A 19511-nucleotide genomic window follows, 5' to 3' on the forward strand; every position below is an offset into this window, starting at 1 on the left:
AATAAATAAGCCTCATTTTAAATTAAAATTAGTTGAGTAAAAAAGCACTATGACTTGATATTTCCAAAAGTATTGGGTCACCTGGTCATAAGTACGGTATGTAATTCTTGAGCATCGCATTCCACATTTAGTCCCAATTTGCTCTTATGATTCTTTTCCAAACTGTTACCACAAATCTGGAGGCACTCCATTGTATTTAATTGTCTTTAAATGCGCTATAATACAATTTTGCATTTACTTGAACTTGGAAACCCAAACCTGTTCCAGCACGGCAATGCCCCTGTGCACACAGTGAGCTCCTTGAAGATCTGGTTTACATGCTTTGGAGAGGAAGATCTTGAGTAGCCTGCTATAGAGCTCTGATCTCATCCCTACTGAACACCTTTGGGATGAATGTGAACGCTGACTGCACCCCAGGTCTCCTCACCTCACCTACATCAGTACCTACCTTTTGTAATACCCTTGTGGCTGCACACTCCAAAATGTAGTGGAACATCTTCCCAGAAGAGTTGAGGAAATCACATATAGCAGGAAAGGTCATGTGACCCAATACTTTTGAAAATATAGTGTTTTGAAACCTGTAGTTGAGTAAGAGTTGCTTATATCTTAGATACTCAGGAAAACTAGAAAGTTGCCAAAAAATTACACAACTGTGTATCAGTAATTACTGAATTGCTTGGACATGGGAAATGGTAACTCAGTGGTTAAGACATTGGCCTTTCGGTCAGAAGGTGATGGGTTCAAATCCAAGCACCACCAGGCTGCCATTGCTGGGCTCTTGAGCAAGGCCCTTAACATCTGTTGATCGCTCTGGATGAGGTCATCTTCTAAATTCAATTAACGTAAATTTCAGAAAAATTCTGACCTGATTAATAGGGACTACTGTGACAGTAAAGGAGGATGAGGCTGAAATATTCTGCAGTGTATAAAATGATTATTCCTCAACCAAATTGTATTTATGTATGCAATGATCCAATTTCATATCTTTAATGCAAAATTTATAGAGTACTAAAGAACAACCTGTAGAACAACAGATGTCCAAGTCAATCAAATTTGATCAAGCTTTTATAAAAAAAAAAATATATATACTTTCATATACAGATCATCATTGCCGCGATCTTCTTCATTCTCAGCCAGATCAGGACTTGGTGTAAAACGAAAAGATTTCCCCTGAGTGAATTGCAGTACATGTGAACTACATTATTAAAGAAGAAGGCCACGTGCAGCTCAAGGTCAAGAGTCCGAGTGTAATGGTAAAAGCTGTCTTGGTGGATTCGCTCACTGTTACTAAATTTAGAGCTGCCATCACATTCTTAGTCCAGAGGGGTGCAGAAGATGGACTTTATTGATTCCTGCTTTGAATACAGTATATGTGATGGCGGGCTGCCCAATAAAAGTGCAAAATGTCCTGAATTATTAAATGCTCTGAAGTGAATATATTTTCCCCAGCCTCATCCCCGCTGTGACACTCAGACATGCTCCGGCATCCGTGTGCTGTCTCAGCTCGAGGACGATTCATAATTCATCTTAAAGTGAGACGATGCTCGAGCTTCCGTTGGCATTTCCGAATGAAATATCTCATGGCGAGGATAAACGTCACATATGAGCTTAATTAAATACAGCGACTCTATAGGCTTCTCTTCTCTTCTCTTCTCTTCTCTTCTCTTCTCTTCTCTTCTCTTCTCTTCTCTTCTCTTCTCTTCTCTTCTCCCATTCTTAACTTTTTTTCTCGTCTTTTTTTTCCCTCTTCTCTTCTCTTCTCTTCTCTTCTCTTCTCTTCTCTTCTCTTCTCTTCTCTTCTCTTCTCGTCTCTTCTCTTCTCTTCTCCTCTCCTCTTCAGCCAGTGCAGGGATTTGACTACGCCAAGCAGCACATGGGTCAGCAGGGTGAGGAGACACTTGCTGTCACTAAGGAGACCCTTGTCCTGTCTCTCCCGGTACATGACGCTCCACTCACCCAGGACAAAGGTGTCCTCCAGGACGGCACGACCTCCAAAAGACAGCAGTCTACAGAGATCCTCCGCAGGTCAGTGTGTTTTGCCATGAGGCCAGTTTCTGCATTCCATTCAACTACATTAACCGACTGTATAACTGTAGCAATGCTCCGGTCCCTGTAGTTGTAATGAAGGGTGTATAATGGTGTCCTCGATGCATCACGCCTGAGAAAATGGGTTTAAAACGGTCCTGAGGACGAAAGCTAAATAGACAAGCGCTGCTCTGTCATGCATTCTAGAGCAAAGCTATTGATATATTTAGAAATCAGTCGAGTAACATCTTTTCACGGTGCACTGGAATCACAGACATTTAAGAACATCAGCAAGTCGCGAACCACTTATTTCCCTTAACTATAATTTCCTCCTTAATGCATCACAGCTTATTGCACCTCCTCCTTCTGGGATTCTGAACCAGCTTCAGTTTAGTTCACATTTAGCTACACAAAGGAAAAGAAAACAAAGACGACATCTCTGCAAAGCCTCGTTAACAAGAAATGCAAGCTGAAGTGTGTGTGTGTGTGTGTGTGTGTGTGTGTGTGTGTGTGCGTACTAGTGTTTGAGCATGCGTGAGAGTGTGTTGTATCTGATGAAAACCCAAGAAGACTCTACACAAGCCTGCAAATGTTAGCTAGGTTCAAGGTCATGGTGTCATATTTATATTTACATGTTAAATAATAAAAATAATGATTATAATCTAAATTACGAATGTCATACCACTGTGGTGTTCAATATAACCTCATAACATTTAAATATTTAATGACAACATTATCATTATCATCAGTCATATTACTCAGTCTGTAGTAGACATTGACTCCCATTCTGCACCTCTGGAGCCAAAATCCTCTCAAATTAAAACAGAAATTTTACCTGGAGTTCTCAGCGGTTTTATTATACCATTTTTAGGAAAAGATTTTAGTGCTCTGTCTGGTCAATCTACCGTTTGCTTGCTAGCTGACATCTGCTGATCCGTGGTGCTAATCTGTGCTAAGTAATATACGTATAATTAGCATTAAAAAAGGCTTTCATTAGCAAACTACTTTGAGTATTTGCTAAGGTCGTACAGTCAATAATAAGTTATCTAACAAGAAACCTAGAAAGGGTTAGCTTCCTTGGTGACAGGGAACAGGTGTGAGGGCTTAGTGACGTGTAATGGTGCAGACGTTGGTGGAAATCATAGTTCAGGGCTCTAAATCCTGACAGAACCCTCTCTAAAGCATGGCTCCCCATGTGCACAGTCCTGTCCAAATATATATATGGACAAAAGTTTGTAAACGCCTCAACATAAGATTTGTATGTTCTTTTTGAACATCACATTTCAACAATATTTGGAACAATTCTTGGAAGATGTTCCACTAGATTTTGGAGTGCGCGTTTGTAGATTTGTGCTCATTTAACCACAAGGCTTTTAGTAAAGTCAGGCGTAGGTAATTTAAGAAGTTCTGGGGTGCCGTCAGCAATCCAATTCATACCAAAGGTTCTCAATAGGGTTGAGGTCAGAGCTCTAGAACAGGCCACTCAAGATCTTCCACTCCAACCCATATCTTTATGGAGCTGGCTTTGTGAACATGTTTGGGTCTCCTACTTTAAGTAAATGGTAAATTTTATGCTACTGCATCCAAACGCATCCTGTACAACTGTGTGGCTAAACTTTGGTGGTATTAATTTGAGGAAAACCCACATATGGCTGAAACAGTCAGGTGTTCCATTACTTTTGTCCATATCGTGTATCATATTTGCATTATATCTTTTCAAGCCATCGGAATCATGTCTTAAGCTTTTCTTTGCTAATGGATTATGCATTATATCTCTTTGTATTGCTTACCCTTAAAACCACTTTAATCACATGCTTTCATTTCTGAGCACTTCTCCACTCCTGCATTAGATCCTTTTTTTTTTTTTTAGAGCTTTTTTTTATTTTTTATTGTCTTCGCCATGTCTGGACCATTGATTCCAGCACCCTTGACGTCTGTCGGCATGACGACATCTTTTTTTTCCGTCCTTTTTTTCATTCATTTCTTTTTTTTTTTTTTTTTTATAATTTCTTTTGTGTGGGTTTTTTGCCTGTTTTATTTCTGTACATGCCCTATGTGTCTTACCAGCCGAAAGAGAATGTGTCGTCTGCTGCCACCCCTCCCCAGCGAAACGATTACACAGGAGAAAAAAGAACATCTTGGGCGAGAAAAGAAAAAAGCTGAATACACATAAGAATAGGATGTGGGTAGAAAATGACGGAGAGAGAGAGAGGGAGAGAGAGAGAGAGAGAGAGAGAGAGAGAGAGAGAGAGAGAGAAAGGATAAAAGCATCAGAGGGAGTGAGACAGACAGAAGGAGAGACAGACAGACAGACAGACAGACAGACAGACAGACAGACAGAAAGAGAGACAGAGAGAGAAAGCATGAAAGCATCAGGGAGCGAGAAAAAGAACCAGAAGAGGAGAGAATGAAAGAGGGAGAATGAGAACAAGCCAGAGAGATGGAGCAGAGACAGACCCACGGACAGAAAGAGAGACAGAGAGAGAGAAAGGGATGAAAGCATCACAGAAAAGCAGTGAGAGAGACAGAGAGAAAGAGAGAGAGAGAGAGAGAGAGAGAGAGAGAGAGAGAGAGAGAGAGAGAGAGAGAGAGAGAGACTCAGAACGTGGGAGAACGAAAGAGGGAGAATGAGAAAGCGACTGAGATAGAAAGCATGAAAGCAACACAGAAAGCAAGAGAGAGGCAGTGAAAAGAGAGAAGGATAAAAAGAGAGAGAGTGAGAAAGAGAGACAAAAAGAGACAGAATGAAAGAGGCAATAAGAGTGAGAGAATGATAAAGAGAGAGAGAGAGAGAGAGAGAGAGAGAGAGAGAGAGAGAGAGAGAGAGAGAGAGAGAAAGAATTGCTCCTGGCTACAGACTCATATATGATTCAGAGTGCCTTAGGGCTCCTGCAGAGATGTGAAAGTGTGTGTTCACTCCCACTCCCTGTCTGCCTGCTTTTTCACCGTGTGTGTGTGTGTGTATATAGTTAATGCAAATATACAAGCCGGTATACGTTTGTGTCATGTGTGTGTGTGTGTGTGTGTGTGTGTGTGTGTGTGTGTGTGTGTTTGTGTGTGTGTGTGTGTGTGTTTTCATCGTCCACCAGGACGGGTGCACTGTGCATGTCAGATTGTTGGCATGAATGCCAAAGCGATTAGCAGATTTACTCCACTCTGCCTAATTTTATTTTTTTTTAAATTCCCTAGAGCTTTTCAACTTCGCCAATTACTTTAACTAAACCCATCTCACCCTGAGGCAATAAAAACCCGCTTCTCCTGAATCATGGTAACACGTGAGAAAATAATTTCTCCCACCATTTTTTTTTTTTTTACAGCACCATTTCTCAAGCTCCAATTAAAAAACTAATACACACATTCGCAATCATTGTACAACAGATCGCTTCACTTTGTTCATTCATTCTGCATAGTCCTTCATATATGGTCAAATCTGTGACAAAAAACCCTATAAAAACCCAGATATTGGAAACTGCATTGCTGTCTGTGTCCTGCTGTTGAGGCTCCTTTCTAAAGACTCTGGCGGAGGAGTTTTTGTGACGCAAGGCGAGTTTACACAGGTTACCAGCAGGGCTGGAGGGGTGTGCCAACCAGTCACTAAAACAGCATCTTACCACACACTGCCCTCTTATCGCTGCCTCTGTTTCCATGGTTACCCACAGCAAATTGCCGAGCGAAGACGGCTCGGTTTCAAGCAACGGCTCAGCTAAGCTGAACACGGCTAGGAGCTCCTCGGCACACAGAAACACCGTCCAGAAAGTCGCAAAAGAGGAGACGCACACGAGGACTGGTGAGAGACACGTTCACACATACAGTACAAACGATCTGGAACCTAAAATCTGTGAGACAAAGATAACAAAGTGTCTCCTCACAGTTTTTGACATCTCAAGCATGTTATCTACATCTCATATGCATATATTTATTATTTAATTAGATTTAATTCATTTTTACAAACTTTTCAATAGCATTTGATAATTTTAATTATGAAAATGGAAATGGACTCTTTATTGTTTACCCTTTTATTTTTTTTAACATTTCTGGTTGTTTGTAGCATTACTATAGAGTATGCTGGCAGGCTATTCACACATCTAAATTGGATTTTCTAGAACATTTCCAGTGATACCAAATATATTTCGATCATACCAAGTAATGCTCGGCTTATTCATCAGTTGTGCCGATTAATCGGCGCTGTTAGTTTTTTCAGCTGGATTTTGTGGCTATCATAAATAATTCTTACCAATAGTTTTTCCGGGTTGCTGGGCAGCTAAGAAGGTCCACTGTCATTATACAGTACAATAGATGTTTGTTAAAGGGTTTTTTATTCATTTTGATGTAACTCTTTTTTTATTTGTTTGTTTCAGTTTGCATGTCTTTTATTCTCCTCAATATTTATTAATATATAAATATATTCATATGTATTTAATTTAGCACATTTTCATAATTCCATACTGTTTTTTTATAATTATTTTTTAAAAATAAAGTTCAGTACTATTTTACATTTTTTTTTTATTTGTTTATTCAGTATCCATTTTTAAAACTATTGGTTGGTTAATAGGTTATCTGTAAATATGATCTTACTCTAACACCGCTCATAACAATGCATAACACATTCAAAACTACCATAATATTAAAAATTTTAGACAGCACATTCAGTTCAGTTGGTGAAGAGCTTTTAGAGTGTACATGCCATCACAGAGCAGCTGTACCAAAATCCAGGTGTGGATTTAGATGCTCTATTTGGAGTGACAATGATGGACAGGATTAGATACGAGTTTATTAGAGGGACAGCGCATGTAGGACCTTTTGGAGACAAGGTGAGGGAGGTGAGATTGAGATGGTTTGGACATGTGCAGAGGAGGGACATGGGGTATATCAGTAGGAGAATGCTGAGGATGGAGCAACCAGGAAGAAGGAAAAGAGGAAGACTAAGGAGGAGGTTCATAGATGTGGTGAGGGAAGACATGCAGATAGTTTGTTTAAAAGAGGCAGATGTAGAGGACAGAGGGGTATGGAGACGGATGATCCGCTGTGGCGCCCCCTAATGGGAGCAGCCAAAAAAAGGATCTCTTTCCATGTCAACACCAAAGACAAATTAACACAAATCCAGATTTCTAAAAATCGAGGCTGCCAGAATGATGTAAGTTTTACAAGCAGTGGATAAATAGTTTGAAAATATTAATTCGATAGATAGATAGATAGATAGATAGATAGATAGATAGATAGATAGATAGATAGATAGATAGATAGATAGATAGATAGATAGATAGATAGATAGATAGATAGATAGATAGATAGATAGATAGATAGAGCCAGCTATTTGCCTATTCAACGCAAGAGAAAGAACAATACAAATTTTAACTTGATGTAATATATTGCTAGAGTATATATTATTGTTTAGCTGAGTGTACTAGGGAAGTGGTAGCACAGTGGATATGATGTTTGACTTTGGTCAGCAGGTTATGAGTTTAAATGACATCAACCTCAAGCTGCCCCTGCTGGGCCTTTGAGCAAGACCCTTAACCCTCAACTACTCCGTTGTATAAATGAGATCATTGTATGCCGCTTTTTTAAAAGGGCATCTGCCAAACAACATTAAGTTAAATGTGTAGTGATTTATACACAGCATCATCTCAAGCCAAAAGCTAGCAGATTGTTCATATTTTTTTACAACTACATTGTAATTACACACTAGAAACTGACATTCAATATAAATACAATCATATTTGTGTAATGTCCTTTGGCCTCTGTCAGTCAGTAGAGCGTCTCATATCTAAGAGGTAGCTTATGCGAAGGCTAGTTGCACACTATCTCTTGAATTATAGCTGAATAATATAATGAAATTTCCATTTTCTTGAAAGTTTTTTGTGATGGTTCTTACTGGTCATTTGTTGGAATTTTGCAAATCCTGCAAGTATGTTAGCGGGCTAGTCACACATCTAAATAGGATTTTCTGGAAAATTCCCTGTGATATCAAATTTACATTGATATATGTTCACCCAAAGCATAACAATATCTTTCCTGTTGTAAAGGTGCAGTATCTCACCTCCACACGGTGTGTTTAGGGTTTGTTATTATGTTGTAGAGGTTGTCTTTAGCAAACTGTTTGCAGGCTTTTTTGTGAGCCATCTTCAGCTTCGTCTGGGACAACAGCTATACAAACTGACTTGTTGCAGTGTGTGGCGTATGGGCTGAGCACTGACAAGCGGACCTTTTGCTTCTGCAACCTTTAGAGCAATGCTGCAGCACTCATGCTTCTTTTATTTGAAGCAGCTTTTGCACCTGACACACAGCACGAGGACTCAACTTCTTTTCTCAACTTCTTTTCCCTTGCGAGTGAAACCCGTCTGGGAAAACCTCTGTATGACCCTGGCCACTGTATTGTACCTCAGTTTTATGGTGTTTCAGAGAGTGTTTCAGTGGTGACAATAGTACACACGTCCTTCACTAAAGTTGAAGTACAGATGCTCATGTTTTAAAATACTAAGTGCTACTATTAAGTGCTGACTATACCTTTTTATTCAAGTTGAAGTAAAGACGTTTGGGCTCTGACGTGTACTTAACTAAAAAGTAGCCATTATTACTACCTGTTTTAGTGTCACGCTGGTAACTGGATCACACATCATATTAATATTAGGGCTGTCAATCGAGTAAAATATTTAATTGCGATTAATTGAATGATTGCAATGCGTTAACTCACGATTAATCAGACGTTTTTTTTTCTAAATGTACCTTAAATTAATACTTTATCAACATGAGCATGGACAAATAGTGATGCTTTTATTTGTCTATATAAAGACACATTTTTCTTATAAATGTTTTAAAGTAATTATGGTGTTTTAAATTTGTAAATTATCAGGACACCAAACGGAACCTTTGCTTTGTTTCCACACGGACGGTTAATGAGGTGATACCGGAGAAACTGTACCTCTTATAACTTTCATACGGATTACATAATCAGAGACTATTTGTATTTGATGTGAATTGGTTTGTTTAAAATGTGACTTTTTCTATTCATATATTTATTATGTCTGTGAGGCAAGTATTCATTGAGATTCAGGCTGTTTTATTTATGGTGTCTGTGAAGAGAGGAGACAGAGACAGCGGAGAGCGCATCCTGTCTGTTTGCTTTATTTTACAAAAGCACAGTGTTTTGTTGTTATTATGTGTGTATGAATAAAGGTAGACCCTTTACAGAGTCTAATCATCTATTGCTCTTATCTGTGCGATCAAAAAAGACAAGAGCCAAGTTCGTTTCAGATTTATGAGGAAAAACTGCCACAAATGCACTCTGGGGGTGCGTTTGTCGACCCCCAGAGGGTTAATTGTGGGCATCACGACACATAATTTTGGTGCTGATTTGAGACTCGGCGCATAAGTAAAACAAATGTTTAGTGATTAAAAATAAATTTTCTGTGTTTTTGTTACTTCCCACCTCTGCATTGCATGGTAACATTTCGACAATAATGGCTGTATATTCAGTTATTTTTAGACAGTAAATCTGTAATGCAGTACAAGCTGCACATTGACTACTCTAAAATATATCCAAGTTTCATATCTATAGTATTGTCTCTTGAGGAGATATACTAAAATGGTTGCTGAAATCTGAGGAGTGTACTCACTATTGTGGGATACTGTAGACGTAACTCCATTAATTAGCCTTTTAGCTAGCACCACAGTCATAATATCATATCTTATGCTGTGGTTGAATACTTAATTGAATGTTTCAAGCAACTTCTTTGTCATGATAATGAACTATATATCCTTGATGACTGTTATTTAGCTGAATAATTACGAATCAGAACATGTGCTTGACATAGGAGATTCCCAGAAACGAATCTTCTATCTATTTTCCTCCCATGCCGCTTGGTTTTGTTTGCTAGGATTTGTTTTTTGCTCCAACAGAGCATTATGACTCTCTGACTGGCTCTCTGAGGCTCATCAGCATTAAGCCCATGGCTGCTCCACTTAACTACTCATATCCCGACTCCTCGAATCACAGCCAAGACTCCATCATGCTCAATGGAGAGGTGAGCTTGTTTTCACTTTGTACATTGTTAAATATCAGAATATTAGACATTTTCTGTATAAAAGTTATTACAAATATGTTCGTTTGTATCAGATGCCAGAAGCTATCCACTCTAATGATTACTTTTTGAAAACATTAGTTTATATTGTATAGATGAAACACAGAAAGGTGACTTTTTTTGCTCTTACATTAGTTTTATTATTAGCATACATACCTGACCTAGATGACAATTTAGATAAATGGCTGGCCAGATACATTTACATTTAAAAAAAAAAAATGCTTATGCTAATCTGCAGTGGAGGGATTTAAAATCACAACCATTAAATCAGAAGGGCAATGTTTTAACCACTGAGCTACCATGATAGATATGCATTAATGTAGAAATGTATAGATGTATATAGATAATTCCACCTACTGTATTTTCCTGTCCACCTGGATTTCACCTATACAAGATTAACATTTGTGGTTATATGAAATTATATGCCTTGTTTGATAAGACGATCCACAGAACTTGGTGATATAAGTTTTGCTTTCAATCAGAACCAGAAAAGGAGTGTGTGTGTGTGTGTGTGTGTGTTTGTGTGTGTGTGTGTGTGTGTGTTTGCAGGTGAACATGGGCCTGAAGCAGAAGTCTGATATAGAGCACTACAGAAATAAGCTGCGTCTAAAGGCTAAGAGAAAAGGCTACAACGATGGGCCATCGAGCAGCGGAGGACACCGACACAGCCACCGAGACAGACTGAAACGTGACAACGCTTCCCTGGACCTGGAGGACACTCGACGACCTGCTGAGGACAGAAATCCATCCACTTACGTCAAATACCGCAGGAGGTAGGGGGAGGTTCACATGCCTGGGGGATGCACTATTGGTAATCCTGCTAAAGAAGATTCAGATAAACAGAAAAACAGAGGGTTTAGAGAAAGGACAGATATACTGTATACGGATGTCAAACAGAACAGAGCTAGGAAATGAAATACAAAGTATAATTTTAGGCATTAAAAATCTAATTTGCATGTGGTAGCCAGGATTAAAGATTTACTCATGGAAATAGTAATGGCAATCATCCTAATTTCATCAAATTTTATTTAGCAAGGAAGTTGTTCTGTATTAATATTTTGTTACTGCTTAAGGCTTCAGTGTCCTTTCACACTAATGTAAAAGAGCAGTTCTGTATTAGTTTTAATATATGAATTCAAGAATTTTAATTGTTAGGCCTATCCATATACACATACAGTAAAAAGTAAAAAAAAAAAAAAAAAAGTAAACATTTTTAATCTAAAATTTAGGCTTTTAAAAAATCTTAAATTCGTTGTTCTAAGTCTTGAATAATTGTAAACAGGTCTTAATTTTTGAATGTCCATGTAACAATACGTCTAATGCTCATTGAAATGCTCATGCAGCACTTTAGAATGTTTTTGTTTATTAGTTTTTATTGTTTGTTCTTTTTTTTTTGCTAGTTGAAATGAGACCAAAATCAAACTTCTTACAAAACAACAAGTTGGCCTATAATTGGAAATGGTAAAATACACTGTAGGTACCACATTTAGTCCTCGTTTGCTGTTATAGTAACCTTAACTCTTCTGGGAAGATGTTCCAATAGATCTTGGAGTGTCCTCGTGAAGATTTGTAGTCAGCTACTGATGTAGGATGAGTTCATGTAAAAGGGGATTTGAATGCCACTGCATCCAGAGACAGTCCTATACAGTACAACTGTGTGCCGCAAACTTTGTGGTAACATAGTGGGGAAGAACCACAAGGCTGGAAAAGTAAAGTTTGTCAATAATTGTCCATCTTGGGTATGTGAAATGTGAAAATCTTGCAGCTGGTGGTCCAGTGATTCCAGGGAAAACTGATGATATTGCAACTACTTCCTCTGCCAGGAGGTTAAGATGACTATTTTGTGTGTTTAGTGAGAGTCAGAGGGAGCCCACCTACTGGAGCAGGCAGTCTCTGAACACGTCGAGTCCTGTGGAGACTGAGCTGGATCTGCTGGTGATGAGGGAACGAGCCAGGAGGGGCATCCGCAACAGCGGCTATGACGTTAGTCTCTCATACACACACTTACATTCACACAACTCAATCAACCCGTTGCATTCTAATAAACACTGCTAATACTAAAGCGATTTTTTTATAATTTGTTCTTCAAATGACCCTGGACCCTGGAATCATTAAACATTTAATCAGAAACATTTATTTCTGTGAGGCTCTCAAAAAACAAAAATATTTTCATTGTGAAAATTAGACTAAAGCAAAACAGCTTCAATTGAATTCAAAAGTTCAATTGAATAAACACTTAATTTGAAGAAATTAATACATTAGATTAGCGTTTGCTCTGAGACCTCCTCTGGTTAGCCATTGATCTAAATATAGCATCACTGCTCTGCTTTCAGAGCCGGCTCTTTGAGATTTTCTGTGAACTCAACGCATTCATTCTTTCATCAAACACTTTATTCTGGTCAGTACATTACGTGATGGACCTGGAAACTATCCCAGTGTGTGAAATGGGAATACACTGAGGATGTGCATCTCTATAACTGAGGCCACTGTGATTTGCATTTCGATGCATAGCCAATGATGCGATACATTAAAGATACATATGAAGCAGCTACTGATGCGATGTGATACAATTCACCCCTATTGTGATGAGGGTCGAAACGATTTCAATTCAATATGCTGTGCAATTTAATATGGTACAAATAGTTTACTTTGATTTTTTTGGTTCAGACAGACACCAAATCATTCATTTACTTAAGTGCATTCTTACTTCTAACACATTGCCCCTTTTACAAACGTCTTTGTAGTGCAAAAAAAAAGAAAAGAAAAAAGATTCAATAAAACCAGTAATTTTCCTGTTGTGTCTCCAGGAAGACACAGCTCTACCTCTGCCATGTTAATCTGTATTCTATGTGACTTTCAGGACATGCCTCAGTCTCTGTAGTGTTGTGATGTGCCATATTCATGTAGCAGCAGTGGTGCTGAGAAAACACACCTGAGAAACAGTTAACGAGGAGAAATCAATCTACATATAAAATATTGGACACAAAATTTCTAAATAATAAAACTATAGCGCATCTACTAATAATTATATATATATATATATATATATATATATATATATATATATATATATATATATATATATATATATATATATATATATATATATATATAATTTTTTATGAATGCAAATATATTAAAAACAATGCATTGTGATATAACTTGTATCCGATGCACAATTTTTTTATTCAGTGAACCACATTGTTAACTATATATGCAAATCGGTATCTTACCATCCCTAAAATATACCCTGTGTGGAGGGGATGCCAGAATATTACATTGCAGCATGCACACACATTTATAGTGCTGGGCAAAAAAAATGGGCCAATCCCTTAATGACTAAATGTCGAAGGAGACATAACACACACAGTTTCAGTTTAATCTTAAGTACCTATGGAATAGTATTGTGTCATTCATATCACTGAGGACTATTTAGTTTGATCAGATTTTGAAAGGAAAGACACAGCATTATGCTTCTCTCTGAAAACAGCCGAGCTCCTGGAGGTGTGTCATGGGCGGAGCTAAAGAGTTGCAAGCATGTGCACGCTTTTGCGTAGCGATCGTCTGCAAGCTGTGACATTGTTCAAAACAAGAAACAAAAAAGTTGTATTCTTAAATGAACTCTGGGTAACAATCAGATCCAGAATTTAACTTCGAGATCAACAGCAGCAACAATGACTACAGCAGGACCTGTCTGTATGGTAATTACTGAACAAGGTTCTCGTTCCCTTTCATCCAAAAACACACTTCTTTAAAGACTTTCTTCTCGAGCGAGTCCTGTGCAGCTCTGTCGATGAGTTCCTTAACTAAATGAAGCAAGGTGATGAGCTTAATCTCGCACTGGTTGCTGTGTCCATTTAAGGAATTTGGGCCTTGATGATGTCGTGAAGCGCCATACTCGGAAAATCTTTCCCAAACATATGATTCCGGAAGGCGTATATTGGCACCTTCATACATCCAAATAGTTTTATGTCCAAACTTTTTCCATGTTTAGCATTAGAATCCAACACTTTAACAGTCTAAATCACTCTAATAACACTCTAAATGTAACTAAATAAGTGCATGAAATAGCATTGGACTTCCCTTTAAGCTATTGACAAGCTTCAAACTGTACATTAGAAAATGAGCACAAATGAAATGAATGCTGTAGCTCCTTTGCCACTCTGTCAGCCATAGATTACATTCATTAGTTTTCATTAGGTACTGCAGATCACCAAATGATGACTAATCTAAAAAAATGATATAAATATTCACCCAGGAGACATATTTGTTGTGTATTCAATTCACATCAGACATTTGACTCATTAGCCTGATTTAACCTTTTTGAACAAGAAGTGAATTTCCCTGTTTCAGACTCTGAACTGAGCTAAACCATTTGGGAAAAAGCCTGAAACAGGGAAATTCAATTCTTATTCGGAAACTTGAAATCATGCTAATGAGTCAAATAAACCATTTGGGGAAATTCAGCAAAAGGAAACAAGTAAATGGTGACACAGGAGAGTCTCAGGAATACATTTGGATCGTTCTTGCTAATATTCTGTCATTTTCAGCCAGGCTTGTTTTAAATAAAAAACCAGAGAGCCCATAGGAAGCCTACAAAAACCTGAGAAGAGCACATAAAGGACCGAAACCTGGGCTCAGGATCAATCCAGGAACCCTGGAGCTATAGGATAACTTCTCTGGATAAACAAACACTATAGAAATCTCTTTGTGCTGCGTTTCTGCCTCCTGGCAATGACACTGACTACCACAGTTTCTTTAAAAAGCAGAATGTGGGAATGTGTCTATGTGACTGTATATTGCACAGGTTTATAATATACACATTTAACAATATGGGTTATATTGCATTGTGCACTGTAATATTCCATGGAGTACATTTTGCGATTAAATAAGATGATTATGTAAATCTGCGTCAGCTCCTGGTCCTAAAGCATTTCCTTAGCAGCGGGTGTTTTTAAAACACACTCATTCTGGTTAAACCAACAAGGACATGTTTGGCCGCTGAGAGCCTAATACAGGGTGGCGCAGGGAAAGGGGGAATTTTGGAACGATTAGTTAGCAACTCTGGGACGTCGGTAATTGCGACCTCGTTTAGAACCCCTTGCTATTAGTTATAATCGAGGCGTGGAGTACTGCACAAAGGGAATTTCAGCATTATTACCAGTAGGACGTCATGATCGTGTCCCATCTGGTCATGCAATTACAACATAGGTGAATCATTTCAAAGAAACAACTCAACATAGTGATAATGGGTGTTGTGAAATGGAGCGGCAGGGGGTCCTTATGATAGCAGCCTAAACAGTCTCAATGTTCTCTGGTGTGCAGGTCGTTCAACACCATCAGGGGGCTGAACCTGTTTCTTCAAAATAAATAAAACAGGCACAATCATGACATCCTAACTAGAGTTCAATTGATAGTGGATTTTACCGATACTGCTAGCTAGGTTGGATCGTACTTTATTAAATTAACCGATCATTTTTTAAATTAGATACTGGATAAAAGCAAACATAACACCCCATGCTAAATAGTACTGAACTTTATTACAAAAAAAACAGTAATGAATCATATATCATATTATAATCAATAATGAAAAAAAAATATTATAAGAAATATAATATAGCGCTCTCCGTGCAGCGCGCAGTCACACGTGTAAAACAAACAGCATCTGGCATCAGTGATTCGACTCTAGGGGATGATGAAAACATAATGACAACGGTCCAGAATTTTTGCCGATGGCCAATAGTTCCAGCAATCAACCAGCAGCGCCGATTCATTGGTAGACCTCTAGTCATAACCAGTAAAGACGCTGAAATTCCCTTTGCGCAGCAATCACACTATCACCAATCTTATAAAAAGCTTTTACAGTGAATTCTTGTTGCGCGCCGTTCTCATCTCCTACGACGTCTGTCAAACCAAGAACCAATAGGAACGGCGAACCTGATGACGCAATTATTACGATAGCTTCAAACCACCTAAGGACAAATGTCTAAATGATTCAGGTGGACAAAATTTATTGAGCTAGGAGAGAAAAGCAGTGTTTGGATTAGGTTATCATCAAGGCATTTAATAAACAAAATTAACGCTACAGATTGATTTTGTTTGCTGCTAGCTACTGTTAACGTGTCAGTTGATGATGGAAAACTTTGGACGGGTCTCAGTTTTTGACTGTCGTACAGTCTGACATAATGACAACTGAAATTCTACAATGTGACATGGGATTCATCACTTCTAACAAGCAACAATCGCAAAGGACTATTGTAAATCGCACAGTGTGCACCCGACATAATGGCAAAGGGTTTTAAACAAGGTCGCACTGGTTCCAAAAAATGCTAAAATGTTCCAGGTTTGCCAAATCCTAGTTCCAAAATTTCCCATTTTCCCACTGTGTATAAATAAACATGGAATATGAGATGTGTGTTCTTACTGATAAATGCAGTTGGAACGATAATGCGTAAATCATATTACGCCAATATCATGGATTAGAGACTGGTTGGAGACTGTGGACACAGAATGCTGGAAGTGTGTTTAAAACCCGCAAAAAGAAGTGTCCCAGTTTAGAGTTTAAAATAACGTTGTCTTATATCATCCGAGACTTTTTAATGTGATTTTTAATAAATAATACTATTAAAATGGCTGACTTAGAAGACTCCAAATCCCTCCTGTGTCCCTGGTTTCCAGCAAACACTTGCCTGTGATCCTTAAATATTCTGTTTGCCATGTCTTCACTCGACTAATCAGATCAGAGAGCGGGTATAAAAGGAAAAATCCATGTCTGGAAGTCTGAAGTATGAAAAACTTACTCAACATTTTCCATTCCCTGTGACTTGCCTTAACATTCAGGATTCAGAAACAACAGAGAGGAACAGAGGATGGACTACAGCTTTCATACATCAGTTCTGTTGCTGTACTTTTGGTTCAATTCACTGAGATTTCACATTTTTGAATTCATTGCTAACACTGATGGTCTCGTATAGAAAGTAAGGACCTCCCATGATGTCTTGCCGTGCAACCCACAACCTTAACGGCCTGCTCGGGAAAGATACGGCTTCTCGGGTCCCTTCCTTCAGTAATCACTAGAGTTTTCTTGGAGGCTAAAGCAAAGGTGATTACCACTCGGTCCATTTAAACAGCACTGGGGGAGTAGCAGAACTCGGAGTGTATTCAGAGCGAGTCCTACCGAGCCTAAACCTTGACGATCAGACCACAGCAGCAGCCACCGCAGTCGCAGCCACTGTGAATATGATTATGGACTACTCAGGGATTCCGATGAGGAATTTGATATCAGTTAATAGCCACAAATGTGCTGAGCTTTTAACTTGCAAATTGGATAGATTGGATATATCCACTGTGCCTGTGTGTGTGTAGAGTGAATATGTGTGTTCACCAGTGAGATTGGTTTTCTTCTAAAGTAAACCGTGTGTATAGTATTTATTTATATATATATTTGTTTATTAGAATGTGTGATAAGTTGTATTTTTTTAAATCTTTGCTCATGTGTGTATGTATGCGTATGAGTGCATATATTAATTCCCTGTCTTTCTATGTGTGTCTGTGTTCCAGGCTGAACCAGAACCCTTTGAAGAGACAGACGTTGACCGTCTGATGAGCTCTCTGGGATTCGGAGGCACTCACCACGTTAAAGGTCACTCGGACTCGTCCACTCTAAGCTCTCAGCCCTCTATTGATGAGGTGCGGCAGCAGATGCACCTCCTATTGGATAACGCGTTCGGTTTGGCCTCGGCAGAGCCTTCTGGACGCAACCACCACCAACACCACTCCCGGCATGGCCCCCACCCTCCGTACCCCCCTGCTCAGAGCGGCCCCTACGTGGACGGAGTGACCAGTGCCCCTGGCACCATGGACCACCCTGCTGGAGCTCTGCAGCGTGGCCCATCATTTGAGCCTGACATGCACCAGTGTAGCCTCCCCAAGCCTGTACGTCCTCACTGTCCACATTTACACTTTCAAGTAAATACCACCTTTTAATGATTGATATATATATATCAATACATTATTTAACATATACTATATAGAACACTATATTTTAGCATAGAGCATGTACTTTAGATATCATTATTATTATTATAATAACAAGCCTTAGTGCCGGTCCCGAGCCTGGATAAATGGGGAGGGTTGCGTTAGGAAAAGCATCCAGCGTAAAAACATGTGCCAAATCAAACATGCAGATGATCCGCTGTGGCGAAAGCAACAAATGCTTTCACCCAGAAAACACATATTTGACCAAGACATTGCTAACTGCATACTGCATCTATTACAATAGCATGACTTCATAGTAGAATAGTCTAATAATAGGGTACTGAACTGCTTTCTAGTACTTTCACCATTTGAAACCATTTGGCTCATCATGAAACTAAAAAATACAACAAAGGACACCCAGAACCGTTGAGCAGCTAGTATGTATCAGACACATATGGGACAACATTCCTTCAACAACTGGTCTCCTCAGTGCCCAGATGTACAGTATATGGACAGAAGATGTGATGCTACACAGTAGGAAAACGTGGCTCTTTTCCAACTTTTTGCATCCATTAAATACAAAATGACCATATTTTTTCCTTAAAATGGTATATCTTCTCAGATTAAACATTTTATGTTTTTTTTTGGAGGTAAATAGAACAGGGATTTGTAAAAAGCTTGCATTCTGTTTATTTAAATTTTTTCCCTACTTTTTTGGATTTGGGGCTGTTAATATTAATATAGTGCACATACCCTCTTTCACAACAGTTATTGATTGGCCAAGCAACATTCAAAGAGTGCTGATAGTTATCATACCAGCACTTTTATCAATCAGCTTAATGAAATTCATGACTGCTGAATATCGGCGTGGCTGTGATCATCTTTAGCGCTTGTGCCTACACCCGAACCACAGACATTTTGAATAACATCAAGGTGGCGCTTATGATTTCTTTATAAAAATATACTGTGACATATATATATATATATATATATATATATATATATATATATATATATATATATATATATATATATATATATATATATATATATATATATACAGTGAGGAAAATAAGTATTTGAACACCCTGCTATTTTGCAAGTTCTCCCATTTAGAAATCATGGAGGGGTCTGAAATTGTCATCGTAGGTGCATGTCCATTGTGAGAGACATAATCTAAAAAAAAAGATCCAGAAATCTCAATGTATGATTTTTTAACTATTTATTTGTATGATACAGCTGCAAATAAGTATTTGAACACCTGAGAAAGTCAGTGTTAATATTTGGTACAGGAGCCTTTGTTTGCAATTACAGAGGTCAAACGTTTCCTGTAGTTTTTCACCAGGTTTGCACACACTGCAGGAGGGATTTTGGCCCACTCCTCCACACAGATCTTCTCTAGATCAGTCAGGTTTCCGGCCTGTCGCT

At 38.5% G+C, this 19511-nt stretch overlaps 1 protein-coding gene across 3 annotated transcripts in view; it reads left to right on the plus strand.

The window, feature by feature from the left end:
- Nucleotides 1–19511, plus strand: part of kiaa1549la (KIAA1549-like a) — a 76659-nt gene that overhangs the window by 47021 nt on the left and 10127 nt on the right. For 2 of the 3 annotated variants that reach the window (XM_083560962.1, XM_083560963.1), the window contains exons 13-18: nucleotides 1841–2025; nucleotides 5685–5812; nucleotides 9925–10049; nucleotides 10656–10879; nucleotides 11960–12089; nucleotides 17667–18074. In XM_083560962.1, the coding sequence (XP_083417088.1) occupies nucleotides 1841–2025; nucleotides 5685–5812; nucleotides 9925–10049; nucleotides 10656–10879; nucleotides 11960–12089; nucleotides 17667–18074 (1200 nt within the window). The remainder of the gene's footprint in view (nucleotides 1–1840; nucleotides 2026–5684; nucleotides 5813–9924; nucleotides 10050–10655; nucleotides 10880–11959; nucleotides 12090–17666; nucleotides 18075–19511) is intronic. The other variant, XM_083560964.1, reaches the window with a different exon arrangement.

The sequence above is a fragment of the Silurus aristotelis genome (assembly GCF_946808225.1).
Source record: "Silurus aristotelis genome assembly, chromosome: 14".
Taxonomy (NCBI): Eukaryota; Metazoa; Chordata; class Actinopteri; order Siluriformes; family Siluridae; genus Silurus; species Silurus aristotelis.